We start from the raw sequence: 20207 nt of genomic DNA on the forward strand, positions 1-20207 counted from the left end.
GTTCTACACATCAGAAGCAAAGCAGACTGAACCATTAAGGATAATATTTTTTAGCTCCTTAGAATTATCGCATTTATCTCCTGAACAGGCTAATGAACTAGATGCACCTCTTACATTAGAGAAGCAGGTATAAATTCTGAAATCCTTGAAAAAAGAATGAACTTGAATGGATGCTTTGTCATCAGAATTTCTGATTGTGATATGGAGACAAACTTGACTCTTCTGATACAACAAAATAGATTGAATCATTTCATAGGGACCAGAACGTGGCATTGAAGTCTCTTCTTTTGAAAAAATGTAAGGACCCTAAGGAGAGCTTCAGTTTTTGTCTATTCTCTCTTTTAAAATATGACACAAGGATCTGTGAGAAATGTTTGGCTCAGTGTCTTGATTCCTAATGCACCTTTTTTAGACAGGCTTCATCAAAGGAAGACTTGCATCTGACAATCAGTGTTATCTACTTCACATGACAAATTTAGCTGACCCTTTACTCTCTGGTACGGGTGTGCTCTCATTGGTGTTTTGGCTGTGGTGTTCAATTTCTGAAGATGATTCACATGTTATATGAATCGCCCACTGCTTGTGATTAGCAGGCATGATGATGTTTCTCTAAATTTTCTTTCACGAGGGACAAAAGGAAATGAGTTCTCTCTCAATCTCTGCTTGTTGGCCTTTTCCTAGGTCTGCTGTGAGGAAGACTATTCTGAAGAGTTGGATACCGCCAAGTTTCTTTTTCTTGCTTTGTTATTTACATGGTTTATGATGGTTATTTACATGGTATCTTACATCTCAAAAGGTCCACAGCTCAGCACTCTATCAGAACTTCACAGGCTGGGACACATCTATCAATAAACTAACTCTGATGATCTCAGGTTTCGTTTTCTTTGTCTAAGTATGTCTTCCCTCCCTTTTTTTCTTGTTGTCTTTTGTTTTCCTTAAGCAGTCTAATGTTTTTTGGATGGTCTCTGGGAGAAGAGTAAGGGGTCCGTTTCGTTCCGCAACTGCTGCTATTTTTTAAATGAAACAATGGCTCAAAAAATATTTACGTCACAGGCACAAGCCACACTCTTTCATTGTTTTTGAATTCAACTTGAGTGGGAGATTTTCAAAAAACACTCAAGCATCACTAAACCAGAACAGTCTGTGGGACATCATCGGGTCCTTGATTTAGTATCTCTGAATTTACCTATTTTTAAGTCTATGGGACACAAGCATAAATGCACCTCCGAAAATGTGTAGAAAGTATAAAGTAAAAAAAAATAAATACTGAGGCTTCTCTCCACATCTGGGTCTGCTTGACCCATTTGAGATTTTAAGACCAGGCCCTTCCATTGTTCTGTTTTCAATGGGCTCATAATAACCAACTCCCGCAGCTCCTGTGTTGTCATGGCAATGAAATAATGTTAAAAGAGCTTGTGTCCACACAGTTACCGATGCCACGTTCACACAGGCCTGTTCTGATTCTGACTACGCCACTCCCACATCCTGTTGCTAGGTTGGTTTGCAGGCCCAGTTTAACACTTCAATTTCTGACAGAGCCTAATTCAGTTATCATTCAATGTTAGACTAGAAAGTTCCCCAAAATAAATATACACTATGAGTAGGTCAAAATGGTTTTTCAGTTTTCCTGTTTTTTTTATTAGAATGTCTTAAATTAACAAGTAATTGTGCCTAAAACTGTAAACAAGGCTTGTAAATGGCAAGAGAACTCCCCTTTCTCAGGTTCAAATCCCCTATTCTCAAGGTTTACATGCAAGTTGTCAGCTATGATGTGACTGAAATTTGCTCTTTAATTACCAACTTCAACAGCCATTTAAGGTTGGGTAAACATTTTTAAATTCTGACCAATGCTTTATTATGAAAATTGCTGCAGGCAGTACAGCACTTCTTATGTGTGATACAAAAATATTCTTCCTAGGTCAGAAGAATTTAGATTGGCTCTTTCGATTGGACAAAACTACAGATCACCATAGCTACCACAGAGAGTCCACAAAAACAACATTGAAAGTTATTTGATTTAATTCTAGTAGTCTCTAGTGATTATACACTTGTTTGAACCAATACTAAAGACTTGGTTGTCAAGAATAACAGAAAACAATTAGTTGTTTGCACTTGTGTGTGAACTATTACCCTTGGTGACAGAAGTCTGATTGCATTCTATTACAGTAAGCATAGCAATGGCATTAAAGTGTTCCTCGCTCTGGATGTAATTAATAATTACACTGCATGATTTAACAGCTTCAATCCTCAATACTTTGACTATGAATAGGTAACAATTCCTAAACTGTGATTTTCATCACCATTAGGTTAGGTAACAAAATAACACTGCAATCAGCAATTTCTTCAAAGAATGCCCAGTATTTTGTCCAATGGAAATTGTAAAAAGACATTAATATTGTCAGGATTACCAACAAAATGTTTTGACAAAAGAAAAACAAATACAGCTAATTCCAACTGATACAAAAAAAACCAACTAGTTTTTTTTGCATTTACTCTGACCTCTAACCCTACAGAAGATTACAAAGAAACTAAATGTATATAAAAAATATTCCCGATTTAGTAAGCATGAGTTGCCTTACTTTGCCACAAAACTGCAAAGGAGTCGGTCACACTATACAGAAGAAAAAGCACAGAACCAAAAGTCAGTCTCTAACCCAATTTGCCAGTTGCCGACTTGAGAGCATAAATGCCCAGTTTCCGAATAGGTTCCAAGTCAAAGCTGTGAAGCACAGAGAGGAAGCCGAGGTGAATTCAAGAAAGAAAAAAAAATCATGTTACATAAATAAAAAAAATTGTGTAGGGCAAAGCGGCTGCACAGGTCAGCAGAAGGGAGTACTCACGCATAATCTACAGGCCAGAAGTTGATCAGTGTAACAGGACTGCAAGACAAAAAATGTGGAGATGAAGACAGAGGCAGCAGAGACCCAGCGGAAGAATACTTCAAGAAGGACCGAAATCAAAAGAGCAGAATGCGAATGGTCATGACCAGCAGCCAAAGGGAAGAGGGGAGGTAAAGATAGACAAGCTAAGGTTCAATTGCCTGCTTGGGAGGAAATTTCACCAATCTCATTTTCCTTCTAGGGCAGTTTGCCAATATGAATTTTTCTTGATGCGTGAATGTTGTCCTCTGTCATAAGAGTACCCTTACATAAGATCAATCCTGCGGGACACGGGAGCTGCACCTTCAATGTGTTTTAATACCTCAGCCCAGCACAGATGGTATCACACTTCCAACAGCCCACACACACTCACTCACGTCTTGCCAAATCAGAGATTTCAGAAAGAAATGGTGAGGGGTTTGCTCTCTCGGGAGTCACTCTAAAGAGTAAACAGTAGAGGCCCATCCTGTTCTCTTACCAGGAAAGCACTATGTGGGAGCAGGGGTTTGAATTGGAGTTGGAGTTCAATCCTTGATCAGACACTCAATTCAAAACAAACAGCAATTTCATTTCTAGAAAAATGCTGATAGTGACCACGTTTCAGACTGTTTTCACTAATATAAAGACACTGCATGAACACTGATGAGACAATCCAAAATGGAAGGTATTAGAGTTATAAACAGGGGAACAGGTTGCATACTGTATGCTATGTTAGAAGAAATTCTCAATATTAACATCTTCAAAATAAGCTACAGAATCACAGGACATAATCTTATTAAAAAAAACTAAATATTGACACCATTCTAATATACTGTAAATCTTAAATCTATTTAATCACAAAACTACAACATGCACCCTTGATCGATGTACGCTACAGAAAATAACAACATTACAGTATTTCTGCAGCTCAATTGCAACCCATTTCTAGGGGGATGGAGCATGAAAACTGACCTTTTAAAGCTTTCTAAATTTAACGGGCCTTTAAAAATATACATTTAAAGACCTGCCGTGCACACTATTCTTTGCATTCTTCCTAAATTAACGATTCAAATTCTTTTTTGAATACAATTTCAAATACAATTTAACTTGTATTAGTCAATGTTTAGTCTATTGAAAAATGTACAGGAATGGCAAAACTCATTTCCTGCTTGCAACATGTAATCAGCCCTGAAAATGTTTACTGGAATGTGGGAAAACATGCAAACTGAAAAGAAATTGAAAAGATAATCATTACAATCAGTCACAATGACTCCGGTTTCATGGTTTGGGACAGTTTTGATAGAGGTCAGGCTTTCAAAATGTGTCTAGTGTAGCAATTAGTCATGTGCATTTTATTACCTGTTTTCAAAAGTTGTATTACAGTGTACTGAAGAAGTTGTAAGGGAATGTTTTCTATTAAATTCTATTTTTTAATGTGCACGAGTTTTTCATTAAGCTTACTGAGAAAGGTTATGTACAGTACGTCTTGGGATGGCAGTGAGAAATTGGGAGTCAACTGAATTACCCATTCCATGCTGAGCAGGAAGCTTATGGATTTTTTTTCTGTAAAAGAAAAGCTGATCATCTTGTGAGCAACACTTGGTGATTTAATGAGTAAGTAGATGTATCTGCCAAAATACCCTGGTCTCCCATTTGCACATCTTTCCCAGAAAAAGAACGAAGTGGTACTCCTGCACTTGGGAGATGACTCTCATTAGAGCTTTCTGCTTAATCTCAAAGAGATAACAGGGATCTATTCAGGGATCTCAAGACACTCAGCAAAAAGTATCTGGATGATGAAAGAGAGCAATACAGATTTCACTCCCACCATTTTTACATGTGGGCTTTTGACTAAGCGAAGCTTAGAAACTGTACAAATGTTTCACCTTTTAAATAAGGCTTCGATATGCATCCATTTTAGAAGCATACAATGTGTATAATACATATTTTGAGTCTAATTTCAGATTTGTTTAATTTGGTAGATAAATCTCATGTAAAAGAAGCACAGGTCAGAAGGTATATATCTGTTCAGGCTGGGGCAAAGATGGGACAATGTCTAGAGCCAGGAAAAATCATTCATTTCCCTCAATTTAAAAAAAAATGGAATGACAGCAAACATAAAAAACAAGCAGTTAGTTTACTTTTTACTTCAGACAACCTCTTGTCGAATGGATGATATTTCAACATCCAGTACTCATTTCACTTGCATTTTCATGCTGTTTTAAAAGACATTCTGATTCTAAAAGAAGTTCGATTATGTGCTTTTCTACATAACACTTTGGACATTATTAAGCTACAAATTTTATAATGCCTGGGCTGTATTAGAATTAAAGGCGGAGACTTTTGTGTTTCCTGTTGATACAGAAAATGTCAAGTAATAAACTTATACAGGCTCTTGTGCTCAAACAGAGTAACAATGTGAAAAAAAGTCTTTGTGCCTCAATTTCAGGCATGTGCGTGTTTTTGCTTGGTTTTCTGTTTCTAGCCATTGCTTTGACAAATATTCATAACGTTAAATTAAAACCTTTGCCGTAATTATGGTGACAATTGGATGTTAGCTTGCATCTTTTCTTGAGGGGAACTGAAACAGAAAAGACACATGAAAACTGAGCCCCTTTGGAAGTTCCAAAAAAACAAAGCCCACTAAGAATTTTATTTCGGTTGGAGGGACTGGAGAGGTCATCGTGTTGCGGTGTTAACTCACGTTTCCATGTTGTCTCCTTCCAAAACTGTCTGCACGGGCAGATATCCCATTCGGGGGTGCTTGGCAAAGTATCTCTTTGTTCTGAACTTGTTTTTCAACACCTTGGCAAAGTCGCGCACATCCTCCCCAGAAGTGGTCTGAAAAGCAAACTTAGAACAATCAGTCCCCTGTTTTATTAACAACTGCTAACACTGACTGGACAGGGTGGGCCCTAAGGTCAGCTTTCTAGACTCAAATCCCACGCTCTCTTCGTCTTCTTTCTGGTAAAACAGAAGACTCAGGTCTCTACAAACAGCTCTGGCTTTATCTGCGTTTGTCAGCATGGTGGAAGAGCTGAGCAGGACTCAGAATCTGAAGCCATCTATTTTGTGCTGATGCTGCAACTCACATCTTGGAGAAACCACAGAGTACAAAAGCAGGAGGGAAATGATGTCGTTTGGATTGTTTAGCGCTTCAGTAGATGGTAATATGGAATGGATCTGTGGAACAGACACTTCTAAAAGTACGAGCCAGAAAATTATTGCAATTTGAGTATGTATTTTATTTTCATTAAAGAACAAAACTGAAGTCCTGGGGCTTAACCCAAGACCTACCAGCCTTGAACACAAGGATCAAGAATATTTGCAGCTGCTCTTTTTTAAGACATGCGGTTGAAACTCTGGAATTATCTATTCCAACACATCCCATCCTTCATGATCCAGAGTTAGCTATCACTGAAGACATGTTAAAATGAGCAAAATTAGACCCATCTATTTCACATGCATAATAACGCAATGCTGGCATAAGGCATGGACGTTTTAATTTCTCAGTGTTAAAACAATGAATACTGCTGATTTATGATGTTATTTGTGTCCAATATAGGAAACCAGTGTTGCCTTCAAGCAAACCATGCCATTCTGAGCTGGAATTACATTTCTTATATGAATAGCAGGATAGATTTATTGGAAATGTTACAGTCCATTTTCAACGAATCTATCTTGCTATTCACATAAGAGACGTAATTCAGTAAAGGCAGAATTGCAGTTCCTTTTGTCTTTATAGAACATAGCCCTACAAATAATCCATTTTCCCTGCAAAGATCCTCAATGTATCTTCAAAATATTTCTGCAATATTCAAACAAATAGAATACATTAACATCGACACCTCTTAATGCCTCATTCTGTTTTAATACACGACAGCAGAACTCAATTGTACAGATCCTCAACGTGGAATAGAGGAACAGTTCCACACAAGAGAAGGGCACTGGACCCTACATATATAGTTGCATCTACAGATTAAAAGCTTATTGCAATTTTCTCTCTGGTATGAACCTGCTTTACAACTCTTAATGCTTCAGCACCATAGTGGGCTCATAAAAACATGGTGATTCTACAGTAAATGCACTCATCAGTCTCCAAACCGCCTGTTCACCTGCTGTCAAATCATCTCTGAAACCTATAAACACTTGATTATTCCTGGGCACTGAGACCTGCTTTATTGGACAGAACATTAATTTAGCACTTTTATTTACTAGAATCAGATTTACACTCAGATTATGCCATTTACTCATGCTTACATGGCTCCAATTACTAAACTTTTGGGATTACTGCTCTGAGTGCTGATGACACGAAGTCTGCCAGAGATTAAAGCACATTTGTATACCTACATAAATACCACCAATGAATTCCTGGGAATTTAAAGATTATCCCATTTGATATGGGTTAACAGGCTACTAGGAAATTAAACCTCCGCGTTCAGACTGTAGCTCTGCAAAATAAAATAAGCGAATCCGAATGTTACATCTTCAGACCACGCATGGGCATGAGAAATCTTTGAAGAGGCGTGAAGCATATTCACCTGGGAGGAGTTTATCGCAACACAAACAAGGCTGTTTATTCATTTCAAAATAAATGACATCTGTTATTTTTTTCCTCCAGTGTGGCTGTTTTTATGCTGTGTTAACGTGCATATTTAATATCTTCTCAAGCACTCATTACACAAAGTTGACAGCATATTTTGCTGACAGAATATATTCCACCACTACCTTGCTTGTTCTGTGCTTAAGACTTCCTATTTATGCTTTTTATAACAGTATCTGAGACAGACATTAGGTGTAAAAATGTAATTTAATGAGAGCAGAGTTATAAATGGTGAATGACAGTATCGTGCAGTTAAATTCATCAGCTTACCGGTGTGCAGTACTCAACCATTGGGTACTGCATTTTATGACCTTTTGCAATCCGTCCAGAGAAGAAACAGCTTTGGCAGATGTCATAGTTAAAGTGCTTTAAACTTCTGTACCTAAAGAAGAAGAAAGATCAATTTGAACTTTTTACATGAGTGAGCATAGGGAGGGAGTTGTTAATTTCCTCACATTCAGAATATTAATTTTTCTTTTTTTTATTTTAGCAAACAGTGGCATTGAATTTCATATGATTATATCATTTGACAACAATCTGATTTGTGAAACCCAGGTTAAAATGCAGATAGAAAAAATCCTACCCTTTTTGACTGCAAGAATAATGCAGTCTCCCCTAATGTAGTTTCTTCATTCAACTCAAATCAGAATTTAACCTGTCAGTGGTTAGCCCACGTTCAGCAAAGTGTCGTGTACACCAAGCCACTCAAGGAGGTTAAGAAACTCTAAACTAAACTTCTGTAGTGCATATTTCTTTGGAAACGTTCCAGTCCTACACAAGAACTGAACAGGATCTTACCCTAGCTTAGGCAGTGTTATAGAGAAGGAAAGAGAAAGACTTAATTTTGATTTAAGATTGATACAGGTGCTTAAAGATAATGAGTGCTGCAGATTATCTGTGATTTACATCAGTCGCCCTTCAGAATCTGTGCTGGCAGCTTTTGGTCAATAAGCTCTGCACGGAATCTAGAGACACACTTACCAGTTCTATTAGGCTCCCAAAGAAACTATGGTGATTTGAAATTCATTTCTAAGCCAACATGATGAAGCCAAGAGCTTTCCTCCCTCACATGTGAAGCCAAGGCTGTCTCTTTCACAAGCATACAAATACGCTATCCGGCAGAGAGTTACCAGCCTTCAAGTCACTTATGCCACTTTCAATTCCAGAAAATATAAAAGCTCTTCAAAACAGATCTGATGACAGGAGTGGTTGGTGCAATAAGATAATTTCCCAAGACACATTTATGGCATTGAAATTCAACATTTTTACAGGACATGTAAACACCTGAAACCATTCTTCACAGTTACGCTTTTGGTTTATATCCAGCACTGATTTTGTTTAAAAAAAGTCATGATGTACACTTGAATTTTATATGCTGAATCAACTTTCAGTGGTGGCGCATTAAGCATCTGAATAATTTTAGAGGCTGCTGTTGGCAGGGTTTAGGAAAGGAGAGTCTAACTGTTGTGATCCTGTTCAGTCTTCAGTGCGGCGTCCTGGCTTACCTAAATCCGATGATAGGACACTCCTTGCAGATGTTGCACTTGGCCTGGTGTTTGGCGGTCTCTGCCGCCGCGACTCTGTGCAGCACGGGCAGCCAGACCATCGACTGCGGCTCCAGACGCATCCAGTCCAGGAACACAGCTGCCTCCAGCTCAGGCTTGTTATTGGCCTGTTCGTACGATGAGAAGAAAGAAATAAACGCAGATGATATTGCGAAAACAACTGTGATTTTATCAGGGGGCCCAGTAAGGGACTGCAATCAACATACTGTACGCTAAAAAAGAGGTGCCACCTTTATAAGAGTGACACTGGAAGGCACAGAGTTGGTGTAGTAGGATGAGATAATTTACAGCAACATCAGGGATATTTTGATGAGGTTATTACGTAAGGTGGGAGAGGGGAAAGACTAGAAACTGCTACCAATTGCCAGATGAATTATGCCACAATTATTAGAGAACATATGTGATTACTACATTCATCAAACCAGACAGCTAAAGTAAGTAAGACATGTATTGGAATTATTTCACTATGTTCTCTTGATGTTAAAGTTTCTGAATTTTACAATATATACAGTACACAGTATATATATTACACTGGTGCTCAATCTTATATACAGAACCAGATCAAAACAACAGAACAGCCTCCTTTTTCAACACAAGATACCCCTCATATGCTGGTGCAAGTGGCCATGAGGAAGCTGAATAAAACCCAACTTTAAAAAACAGTATTAAGAAATTTCTAAAGACATTTTTACGGAAAAGTAACAAAGGCGAAGTCCTAGAAAGTCTTAGACATCAGAGCAGCAATTAAACTTCCATTCAAAAGGATGATTTACACTGCTCTCCAAAGTGTACTGGGACAAGACAGTCATTTCTGCTACACTGCCAAGCAATCTGGGCAAACTTCAGAATGCACTCTGCTGCTGCCATCTTCAGAAAAGAAGTGTGAACCAGTTCCGAAGGCAGCTTTAAAAAAGCAACAATCAAGGGCAGTACATCAAATGGAAAAACAATACCTCAAGTTCTTTGACCATATACAGAATGGCAGATTTTATCACCTTAAATGAGATCCCCTTCACTTCATCTTATAAAATTGTGTGCAGGAAGTCTACCGGTGTCACGGACTTGGCAATGACATGGAATTTGTGACACTATCCCGCAGAACGATGAGCACACAAACCCACAGCCCAGGCTGAAGAAGAAATGCGGCGTGTCCACACCACATGGGACCGGTGCTGCTGTAAGAGGGGATCTTTCACTCCACAGCTCGCAGTCCCTACCAGATGTTGTTACACTTTCTAACCATGCAGAAGGACCGGTGTTTTAAACTTGCAATCATGTAGGGTTACAAATTCAGCCTCCACTTTACCTACGCAGCACTTGCTCGCTCGCCATCTGCATTTTAATTAGTGGATCTCCTTACAGTACAATGTATCAAAGCTGTCCCTCCCCAACACATGCACAGAGAAGGCAGTGTGCTGCAGCCTTTAAAATCTCCTCCATCAGGGAGTCCTGACACGCGCACTTCCTATTGATTCTGATTAGTAACTCACTCCCCAGCTGGCAGAAATTTACAATTCTAATATGTAAAGTCATGACGGGAGGGAATACTGTTTGATTTCTGAACATACATCTTTACAAGTTTTAATAACAAAAAAACTAAGGCTGCTAGATAAGCAGGGCTAAATTCCCTGGAGCAACATTTTAATCCCTTTGAACAGAAATCTTGATGGAGCTTTGCCGAGGCAAAGCCATGTTGTCAGCCACAAGCCAGATGGAACTGTCAATAACACATCAGGAGGGCTCAGCTCTGTTGTCTTCTTCTCTGCTCTCCTTCTCCAAAGACACATTCGCACAAGGTCACTCGCACTTTTCTTCACATTCTCCATTGCCCCTCATACGAACGCTTTTCATGAATGAAACCAATTCACAAAGCTGTCATTAGGAAAAACTACCATCTTTAATGGCAGCAGATGCACTGACATTTTGTTGAAGAGAAATGGCAAGAGGTCAAGTCATTATTCTGATTATAATTTGTCATAACAGGAGGGTCACAGACTAGGAGTATCTATGGACACTGCCGGAAGCCACTCAAGGTGTACGTTTGTGACAAGTGCTTTTGTGGCAAGTTGCTGTTCGTGATTTCTCAACTCTAGAAGCCAAACTCCAGGGAACCTAACTTATCCCGTAAATATGGGATGGTACTCAAGTCTGTTAAACCATGAAAGCTCAGCTGGCTCATCTTGTAAGAAAGCCATTGTTACATGAGCAGTATGAGGACATGTGTGGTTGTCTGGCCTGCAAACCAATGAGTACTTTGCCATCTTCTCACAGATGAACTGCTGGTGAAGTTGTGATCTGACATGTCGCATCTGAACTGGCAATGAGGAAACAAGAGCAAACAGAGACAAATGGAAAGCTTAATTTCCAATTACAACATCCAACCCACTTTATATAAAAGAATTGTCTATGCACCTTTGCATTAAAATGGTTAAAATTAAATGAAACCGGATTTTGTTGAATGTGGCCTGCCACATAGACAAACAGCTCTTTGGTTGGTTAATGAAGCCACAGTGTTATTTAAAAAGAGTAAAGCACATTCTGTTCAGACCTAACAATGCAAAAGCTGGTAGGGGTGGTGGGGTGAAGTCACAGCCTTTGTCACACCAAGAAATAAACTGCAGGACAGTGAGGAAGAGGAGCGCGTGTCAGAAAATGGAAGATTCAACAGTAATATACAGCAGTGCCCCTTGGTGGTCTGACGACATTAGAAACGTAAGCAAGCATTAATCTAACATTTAATTCATATCTAGAATATAAAGTGTGTGCCTACTTTAAGATCCGATGTTATATTAATCCTCTGCTTTTGAAAGTGAACAAAATGCTGTTTAGGGGACAGAAGGCTGATTCAGTTTTATAGCTTAAGGCGTAAAATGACATTCAAATGAAGCAGTTTTTTTATGCGTCTTTGCGTCATGCATCTCTGCACTTTCAGGAGCAAGTTGAGAGAGCCTCAGGGCTTTAGGTATTATTCAGTAAACCTTTAAGGGCAAAACTCTTAGGTAAGGTTATAAATCTGACTTACTTAAAATTTGCAATCCAAGACAGAAAACAGGCCCACACAATCAAGCAGACCACGCTTTTAAGAGCATTACATATGAGAGCAAACTAAAGGTCACAGTTTCCCTCACAAAGCTAATTATTATTTCAGCGCAGAAAAAGAACTCAGTTCTACATTTCTTTTATTATAAAAGGCCTAGTTACACAAACCTGTTCTTCTAAATTAACTTTCAACTGTACATCTTGGGTAAGATCTTGGGTAAGAACAAACCACTACTGCCATCTCCCTAAAAAGTGTTTGTAACACCCATTATAGCGCACCCAAGCCTGAAGCTTGTCAGTCTGACAGGTAAAACTGTGGGTACTGAAATGGTGAAGAACTGATTTCTCACCACTAAGATTCAGTGCTCCATTGAGTAATCAGTCCCAGAACTCTGTCAGCAGTAGTAATTTTAAATATCTTCTTATATAGTTTTTGGAAATTTATATAGAAAGGGCAAGATGCCACATGATATTAATTCAACTGAGAAGGAAGGGTATAGCAAAGTACAAATTGTAAAGTAAGAGCTGTGCATTTTTACTTTTCCGATACAGGTACAATACGCAATGAGTATGCGAACTGTATACTATTGCCATTCCTTATATTGTTATATATTATTACACTGTTATACTGTTGGGTGTTTTTTGTGTGCTACTTTTACTTTCATCCATCTATTTCCTAACTGCCTGATCTAATACCTGGCCATAGGGAAGCTCGTCACTATGCTGGCAAGCAGAGGGCACAAGGCAGAAGATACCCAGCACGGGGTGCCAGTCCATTACAGTGCAAACACACAATTACACAGACACTCACACAACCACGGCTAGATTTCCCAGAAGGCACTTAGCCTAGCAGTATGGCTTTGCACTGTGGGAGGAAACCAGAGCACAGAGAGAACGTGAACACAGAAAGAACATACACACTCCACACAGACAGCACTGCAGCAATAAACCCAGCCATGCCAACCACTGTGCCACCACACCGCCTGCCTTTCACATTCAAGATACAACAATTACAATATCAGAACTATAGCTCTAGCAGATTATTTTCTCAATTTAATCCTTTCATTTCAACAGATCGGAATTGGAAACAAATTCACGTCTACAATGACAATATGGAGAGCATCCATTCAAGAAGGCTCCACAGCTGAAACGTTGTGTTTCTTTTCTTCTCTTTCCAGCATGGAATGGACTTTCACTTGTTCCCGCTGAAAATCCATTTATACAGCCGGAAGTTACCTAGAACAGTCTGAGTGAAGTACTTCGCTCAAGGGTACAACCTCCTACCTGGTATCCTCCTACCTACTCCACAACCCTGCTGTCCAGTGTCCAGTCGTACAGTGGGTACAACTAGTTTTTGTTTAATCTGTAGCAGTGATGTTTGTAAGTTGTTTCACACACATTACTGTGTTACATCTAAACAATCTGATAATATTTCTGGCACCTCTGGAGAAAAAAAGCTTGCAACATTTGTAAACACAATGCAAATAATACAAGACTTTAATTATGGGGTTCAGGCCATTTCCTGTAAGACAGCATGTATTAATGGCATAATTCTGGGCATTATAGCAGATTTCTGGGTATGAAAGCTGACTGATGCTTAGGATCCAAATCTGGCTTCCTCCCCAGAGCCTTTGGCAACACAAATAAATTGCCAGTTATAGATAATCATGTGTTGCATACTATAAACATATGACGTTTATTCTGTAGTGAAATCTGTCAGCCTTAAATGCAAATGATTCTTTAACTAAAGCAACTCCTCAGGTTATACTGCTGAATTTCACTACTGCATTGCATCTAACTACAATAGAAAAGGCACAGACAGCAGGTGCCACATCAACAGCGAACGGACGTGTCGCTTTGTAGACATACTTTTGATCCATCCCATCAACAAGCTGCGACATCACATAATTCCTTCCAAGGTATGCACTATTGCACATTTTAGGAAATAAAAGTGATTTGTGTGACTTACTGTAGGTTTACAAGTGTTCTTTAAGAAGGTGCTATGTGTTTTTGAGGGTTATTAGCACAAACACAAAGAGCCCGTTCTCTTATGGACACTCTTATGGGTATTATGGACACGAGAAAAACAGCTAAGGATCTGTAAATTACTCAGATTTTCTGGGAACCTTATTCATTTGTACTTTGAGATCACAACCAAATTTAATCTACACAGAAACAAAAGACATAAAACACTAAAGGAGGCCACACCTGTGCTTGACAGCAACACAAAGCGAATTCACAACCCCTACAAGCTTACACCTGAAGCTCACACCCGAAGGAGGCTCCACAGCCGTTGTGTTTTCTGTCTTCTCTTTTCAGCATAGAATATACCTATTACTTTTTCCTTTGCAGAAAATACAGATGCTTTCTCTATGAATGACATAACATATGCGTAAAGAAAAGATTAAAGTTTTTTTTTATTTTCCACGTGGTGAAAAATTCCTTGAATAGACTGTAAACATCTTTTCCTCCCTTTCATTAAACCTTGTGCTATAATCATGTCTTAGATATTCCATTAGGTAACCAGAATTCCATGCGACGGTCCACAAAACATTACTGTGAAAAAAGAATATATTCATCTGAAATTTTGAAACTAGTCTCTCCCAGACAGTGCCTCACTGAAGATATTAATCATTTTGGTAGATTCTTTAAAGGAAAAGAAGTAAATTGTGGCCTCATATTCAGGCTTCATAAACTTACTCTTGATGTAGCCTGGCAGTACTGTATCATGGCTATAGCTCAAATGAAGACAGACTGTAGGGCTGCATCACAGCTACTGAATGCAGCAGAGCTCAGAAACATTGACTACACACCAGGAATGGAGAAGACAGAATTCTGTCTTTCTTTTCCATGATTACTTAATCATTATGGCGATAATTCAAAGTTGCTTTTCTAGTAATCCTCCAACAAAGAATTAAAAAACATTGATGAGATGGGGATTCTCTTCCACTTGTGTCTGTCTTTCTCAAAACACCGTCCCCACCCACAGATACAAGATGCCCAGTGAAACACCACAAGACCCTACAGTGCTTCCAGCAAAGCTTATAAGATTTTATTGCCTCATCTGAGTGGCTGAGAGGACAGTGCTTACTGGGAACCTCGAGGCCACAGGAGAATCTAACACCCGCTGCAGCAGTCAGCAACTGCAGGGCCCTCAGTATGAAAGCAGAAAACACTGACCCCAAATTGCCCGTGCCTCACCTGACGCGTGTCAATTTAACAAAAATCCGTGCACCATGAAGCTGATAGTTCCATTCCATGAAGCTGATAGTTTGAGGCATTTTCCTTTAGGATTTACTCTTCCCCCTGCTGACTACTGCATGAAAACCCCCAGATTTGGTGACAAAGTGACAAAGCAGCATCTGCTCACCCAGGAGTTCTGTGAAAAATTCTACAGTGCCAGGCAAGGTAATTTTCTTTAAGGGCATAATTCCATTCAACAATAAGTACCGATAGAAGCCTGATGTAATCTGATGGGAGTTCCCCAGTGCGGAAAAATGCTGCGACACAGACTGGCAGTGTCTTACCCCAGCAGGACACCAACTGATCGAATCAACCCCTCATTCACAGTGCATTGTGCAAGAGCTACAGTACATGGAGCTGGGCCCAGACTGATCTCACTGCTCCCGCAAACTTTTCAAGTGAAAATACAACCGAGACTACCCCCCAGTAAGGGCGACCATTTCAATTTTCTGTGACTGAAAAAAGATACCTACTGTATGATAAGATTTTTTAATGGTGTACTCTAAAAATGCAGTAAATTTAGAAGTCTACCAAAGACGTGAAGAGTATTGATATTTGACGAAGTAGAATACAATGCCTTATGTATCCAGCAAAAACACTGTTGCTTGCGATTCAACTTTACATTTTCACAGACAAGAGCACCAAAATTAATCGAAAGATTAACTGACACAGGGAGTAAACCAACTTTTTACCAATAATTGTATAACCTCTTAATAAGTCATAAACCGAGATTATGTTGAACAAAAAGACAATTGGGAAGACAAAGCTTTGTCCCTCCTTGCAAAATTTCAAGACAGCAGTTCCTCCTATTACAGCACTGTAAAATGATATTACAGCTAGTGCTGACTCCAGTATAATCAATGGTGGACCTGATTATACGAGAATAAATCACACACACCATGGAAGGCAGATGACTGTCATCCATCTAAATAACTCATTACAGAAAACAAATTATTTTGCATGCTGTTGGCATTTCAGGATATGTTTTGAGGGGACAAAAAACCATTACAGTTGAGTCTTATGTCTCCACTCAACATTACCTAGAGATCTAGAGACATCTAGCCCTGGTGTTTTTGTTAAATTGAATGTACAGTATGGTCACATGACAGGCCTGCAGCTTAGATAATTAGAGCAGTCCTCCTTCAATGAGGGATTCAAGACTATGAAAAACAAGGATAACCAATAAAGAATTTGTACAGAAGCCTATTTGATTTTTTTTCAAATTCACAAAGTTGACTGATTTTATCTTTTAGTCATTCAGGGGTATCGGACCCATTTTACTGTGATGGGCCAGGTTTGATTTCAATGTGTTTCACTGTGCTGTACCCATCATGGAAATACCACAATCTGCATAAATAGCATTTTTTAGATGTATGGTGCATTTGTAGCATTTCATTTACAATGATATGACTGCTTTAGGAATGTAATTAGCAGTCTTTGCAGTTTACTAGATGCTAATATAGTAATTACTCCTCATTACTCTTTTTTAAATGAATAACCACATTTACTTAAGATACTGTGTATTTTTTATTATAATACATTATGTATATCTGATCTGTAGAAAAGAATATTGTTCAACAACTGCTAAAAATAAATGCGCAACTACATACCACCACTCTTCACTACATTAACTAGACTACAACACAGAGTCAATGGGGTTTTCATTGTATGAAGACATGTTCTCTACAGCAAAGGTACTTTGCTTCATCGCCACCTCCCAGATCTCACTTGCTGGGTTTTATCGTTTAACATCCTCTGTATTTTTAACACCACATCAGCAAAACGTTTTGCAAGTGCTTCAGGTGTCACAAAAGCAAAGAAAATAAAGCGAAGATAAGTAAAGCATTTTCCCTGGCTGTAAAACGTGAAAAAGTTCAGCAGTTGGAAGATATTTGCATTGCCATGAAATGTACTTGAACATCAGTACAGTACATTACTGAGCAAGGTCTGGTGATTTTATAGACCCCAGCAGTGAGTCAACCATTTACATGTAAAGTAATGGAATTTCATTTTTATTTGAAGGAATCTCACACTAGATACAGTTTCTGAACAGCAAACTATACACCAATCACTCAGTTTACGAAGACATCATTGCCAATTAGTGAAGTGCACCTGTAAACTCTGGGGCTGACAGGACTATCACTCACTGTCTGTGATGACAGGCAAAATACAATATGCTTCAGCAAGCAGCAGAGTGTTTGTGTTTTTAAGTGGGAAATTATTGGCAAAAGGCAAGGTTCAAGGGAGGTCATGTCACATAAAATAAACACCAAAAATGGTGAACACATATTGGCAGTAAAAATAATAGATTCTTCAGCTGTTGTTACTACCTTTTGGCAACAGCTAGCTGCTCTACAAACCAAACATGGTGTTATTCAGAAACCTGGATACCGTTTCAGTGACACCAAGTCATGATTCGGTGACTGACGCTGCTCCAGAATTTGGAGGAGGTGTTTAGAGGAAGTATTTGGCCAGGTCCCCCATAGTCAGTTTATCCCCCACCCCTATCAAATCAGAACTGCGCCGATATCGAGCAGGGACACCGAGACTGGACGGAGGCAGAGAACCGCAGGGAGCGCTGTGTGTGCGAGAGCCATCCAGGGTGTCTGCAGTGTGTCAGCTGTGCCCATCCAGACAAGGTGTGAATGGATTCCCAGCCGCGGCTCTGACTGCGTCTGCCACACAGGTTAAACAAATGAGCCTGGAGGGCCAGATCTGGCCCGCGAGCCATATGTTTGACACCCCTGTAGTAATTAGTACATAATTAACCCACATGCCAGGAGGGAAATACCAAGCCTACAGAACAAACCAAACAAATCACTGCCTATGAAATGCTATAAAACACTTCATTTTTTATTCTTTCTCCTGTACTGTACCGACTACTGGTGCACAATGAAAAGGCAACAGGTCAGGTATGATGGCGAATGCGTGTCTCACTGGCAGCACAGTATTTAGTAAGTGAGCAGTTTGGTGATTGAGTAGGAGTCCCTTTTGAAAGCAAAATACAGAGCCTAAATCATGTGAGACTCATATCATAAAAATAGCAAGTGCTCTGTGTGAAATAACTAAGAATCTGTACAAATCACCATTAAAAAAAGACATTTTTAATGAACACAAGAATATCAGATTATCTAATCATGCCCCACTTCAGCCCTGAAGATGGACTTGATTGAGGGCAGCTTGTCTGGGAGAGAAGATAACTGGAGAATGAGCTGTTCAACAATCAGCCAGTCCTCAGAAACCAGCTCTGTCTGGGAGACCGCCACATCTTGGGAAGCAGGAGGTCAGCCCAGGAACGATACAATCAGTTGACCGTGGAAATGTGATGGTATGGGGAGGAATTTCTTTCAATACAAGAACGTCTTTCAAGAGCAACCTTATTGCTCACCAATACATTGACAAATGTCCTTGCTTTTGAGCCAACTGTTTTTCTCTTCCTCCAAGTCCAAGCAGAGGTCTTGCTGTGGCCAGCCTTTTCTCTTGCCGGAAAAAGGCTTAGCTACAGTATCCATCCGGACACTGATTAGATCAGTGCGCCCGCCCTGTGTGACTGCTCATGGAGGTCATTCCCAATACTAACTCCGCAATGGTGTCATTCGCCCAATGCGTCAAGCTTCATACTGAACACCTATGATGATTCTTTAATTTGCGAGTTTGGTTTGTACATCCTACATGTGCACCCTTGTCTGGACTACATTCCCCAGAAACCTTAGGGGGGAATGAGCGGCTGCTCTTGGTCACCTGACTGGTTGCCAGAAGACAACGGGTCTTGTGACAGGTTAAAAACCAGGAAGAAGGAAGAAGGTTTTCTCTTCCAGTCACTCTCTTGCATGGAAGTATTAGGCAGATCCTTTACAGTACACTCCTACCAGAGGGAGAAAGAGGTGATCAACCAAGGGAGAAAGGACGTTTTGGATGTTTTGAGAATTCTGGAAGTGCTCATTTTGTGAAGAGTCTCAGAGAGAGATGTAGTGGGCCTGGAAGTATTTTGTGAGATCTCAGGGTGAAACTGGAACCAAGCTAGAACAATTAGGGACATCATGAAGGAGCATAGTCAGTAGCTTGGGTGGATCTTAGGTTTCTTCTGGTGTTTGTTTGTGGTGGCTGTTGATATTTCCCTTACCATAAATAAAGAGCACTGGTGTTTTCTTTATACTTACAACTGTGTTTGGTGTGTCTGTTGGCCTGGAAACGGGCATATAAAAAGATCTTGTTACGCACACCCAGCAGTGCCACAACCAACATTTGGCTAAATCAGTTAGACCAGAGTGTTGGGTGGGCATCAGAACGTTTCCAGAAAAAATGCTCTGGGCTCTTTAATCTTAAAACAATAGGTTAATGGGAGTGCAATGAGGACTGGAGCACAGCTTTAACTAGAACTCTTTAAAAGTCAAGTCAAATTGCATCTTCATGCCAATTTTTTAATGGAACCAATACGAAGCAGAAGCAATCTTCATAAACAGATCACTGAAGTCTGATTCAAGGTGAAAAGTAGTAAAAATGTCTCATTTGCCTCAGAATATTAAATGGACATGCAGATCCAGGAGGTGTTTGTACTGAATCATTACAAATGTTCTCAAAGGCTAAACGACTTTCCTCAGGCTTGTTTAAAAAGGATATTTGGAGTCTCATGCTTACATAACACAGGGCCCATTGAAAAAAACACTTTCACTTGATATCATAAGCAGATACGGACAATGACTACTACATTTTTACCACGATATGCACAGGCAATTTTGTACAGCTGCAATTAAAATCCATAGCAAATTACGGTATTCTTAACATTACACCCTCCATCAAAGGAATTGATTGAAGCACTTCTGGCTGTTAGCACAGCTCAGCTGGTTTTAGATTTCACAGTCAGTGAAATCACACCAGGAATTTAACTCTAATCTCCGA

General features: G+C 39.5%; 1 protein-coding gene across 8 annotated transcripts in view; it reads right to left on the reverse strand.

Annotated features, from left to right (window-relative positions):
• dmd (dystrophin) overlaps positions 1 to 20207 on the reverse strand; it is a 721300-nt gene that overhangs the window by 26047 nt on the left and 675046 nt on the right. For 7 of the 8 annotated variants that reach the window (XM_088914984.1, XM_088914986.1, XM_088914979.1 and 4 more), the window contains 4 exons: positions 8967 to 9133; positions 7732 to 7843; positions 5563 to 5699; positions 2841 to 2879 (listed from right to left, as the gene is read on the reverse strand). In XM_088914984.1, coding sequence (XP_088771110.1) covers positions 2841 to 2879; positions 5563 to 5699; positions 7732 to 7843; positions 8967 to 9133 — 455 coding nt within the window. The remainder of the gene's footprint in view (positions 1 to 2840; positions 2880 to 5562; positions 5700 to 7731; positions 7844 to 8966; positions 9134 to 20207) is intronic. The other variant, XM_088914981.1, reaches the window with a different exon arrangement.

Source organism: Atractosteus spatula, chromosome 4, assembly GCF_055471065.1.
Source record: "Atractosteus spatula isolate fAtrSpa1 chromosome 4, fAtrSpa1.hap1, whole genome shotgun sequence".
Taxonomy (NCBI): Eukaryota; Metazoa; Chordata; class Actinopteri; order Semionotiformes; family Lepisosteidae; genus Atractosteus; species Atractosteus spatula.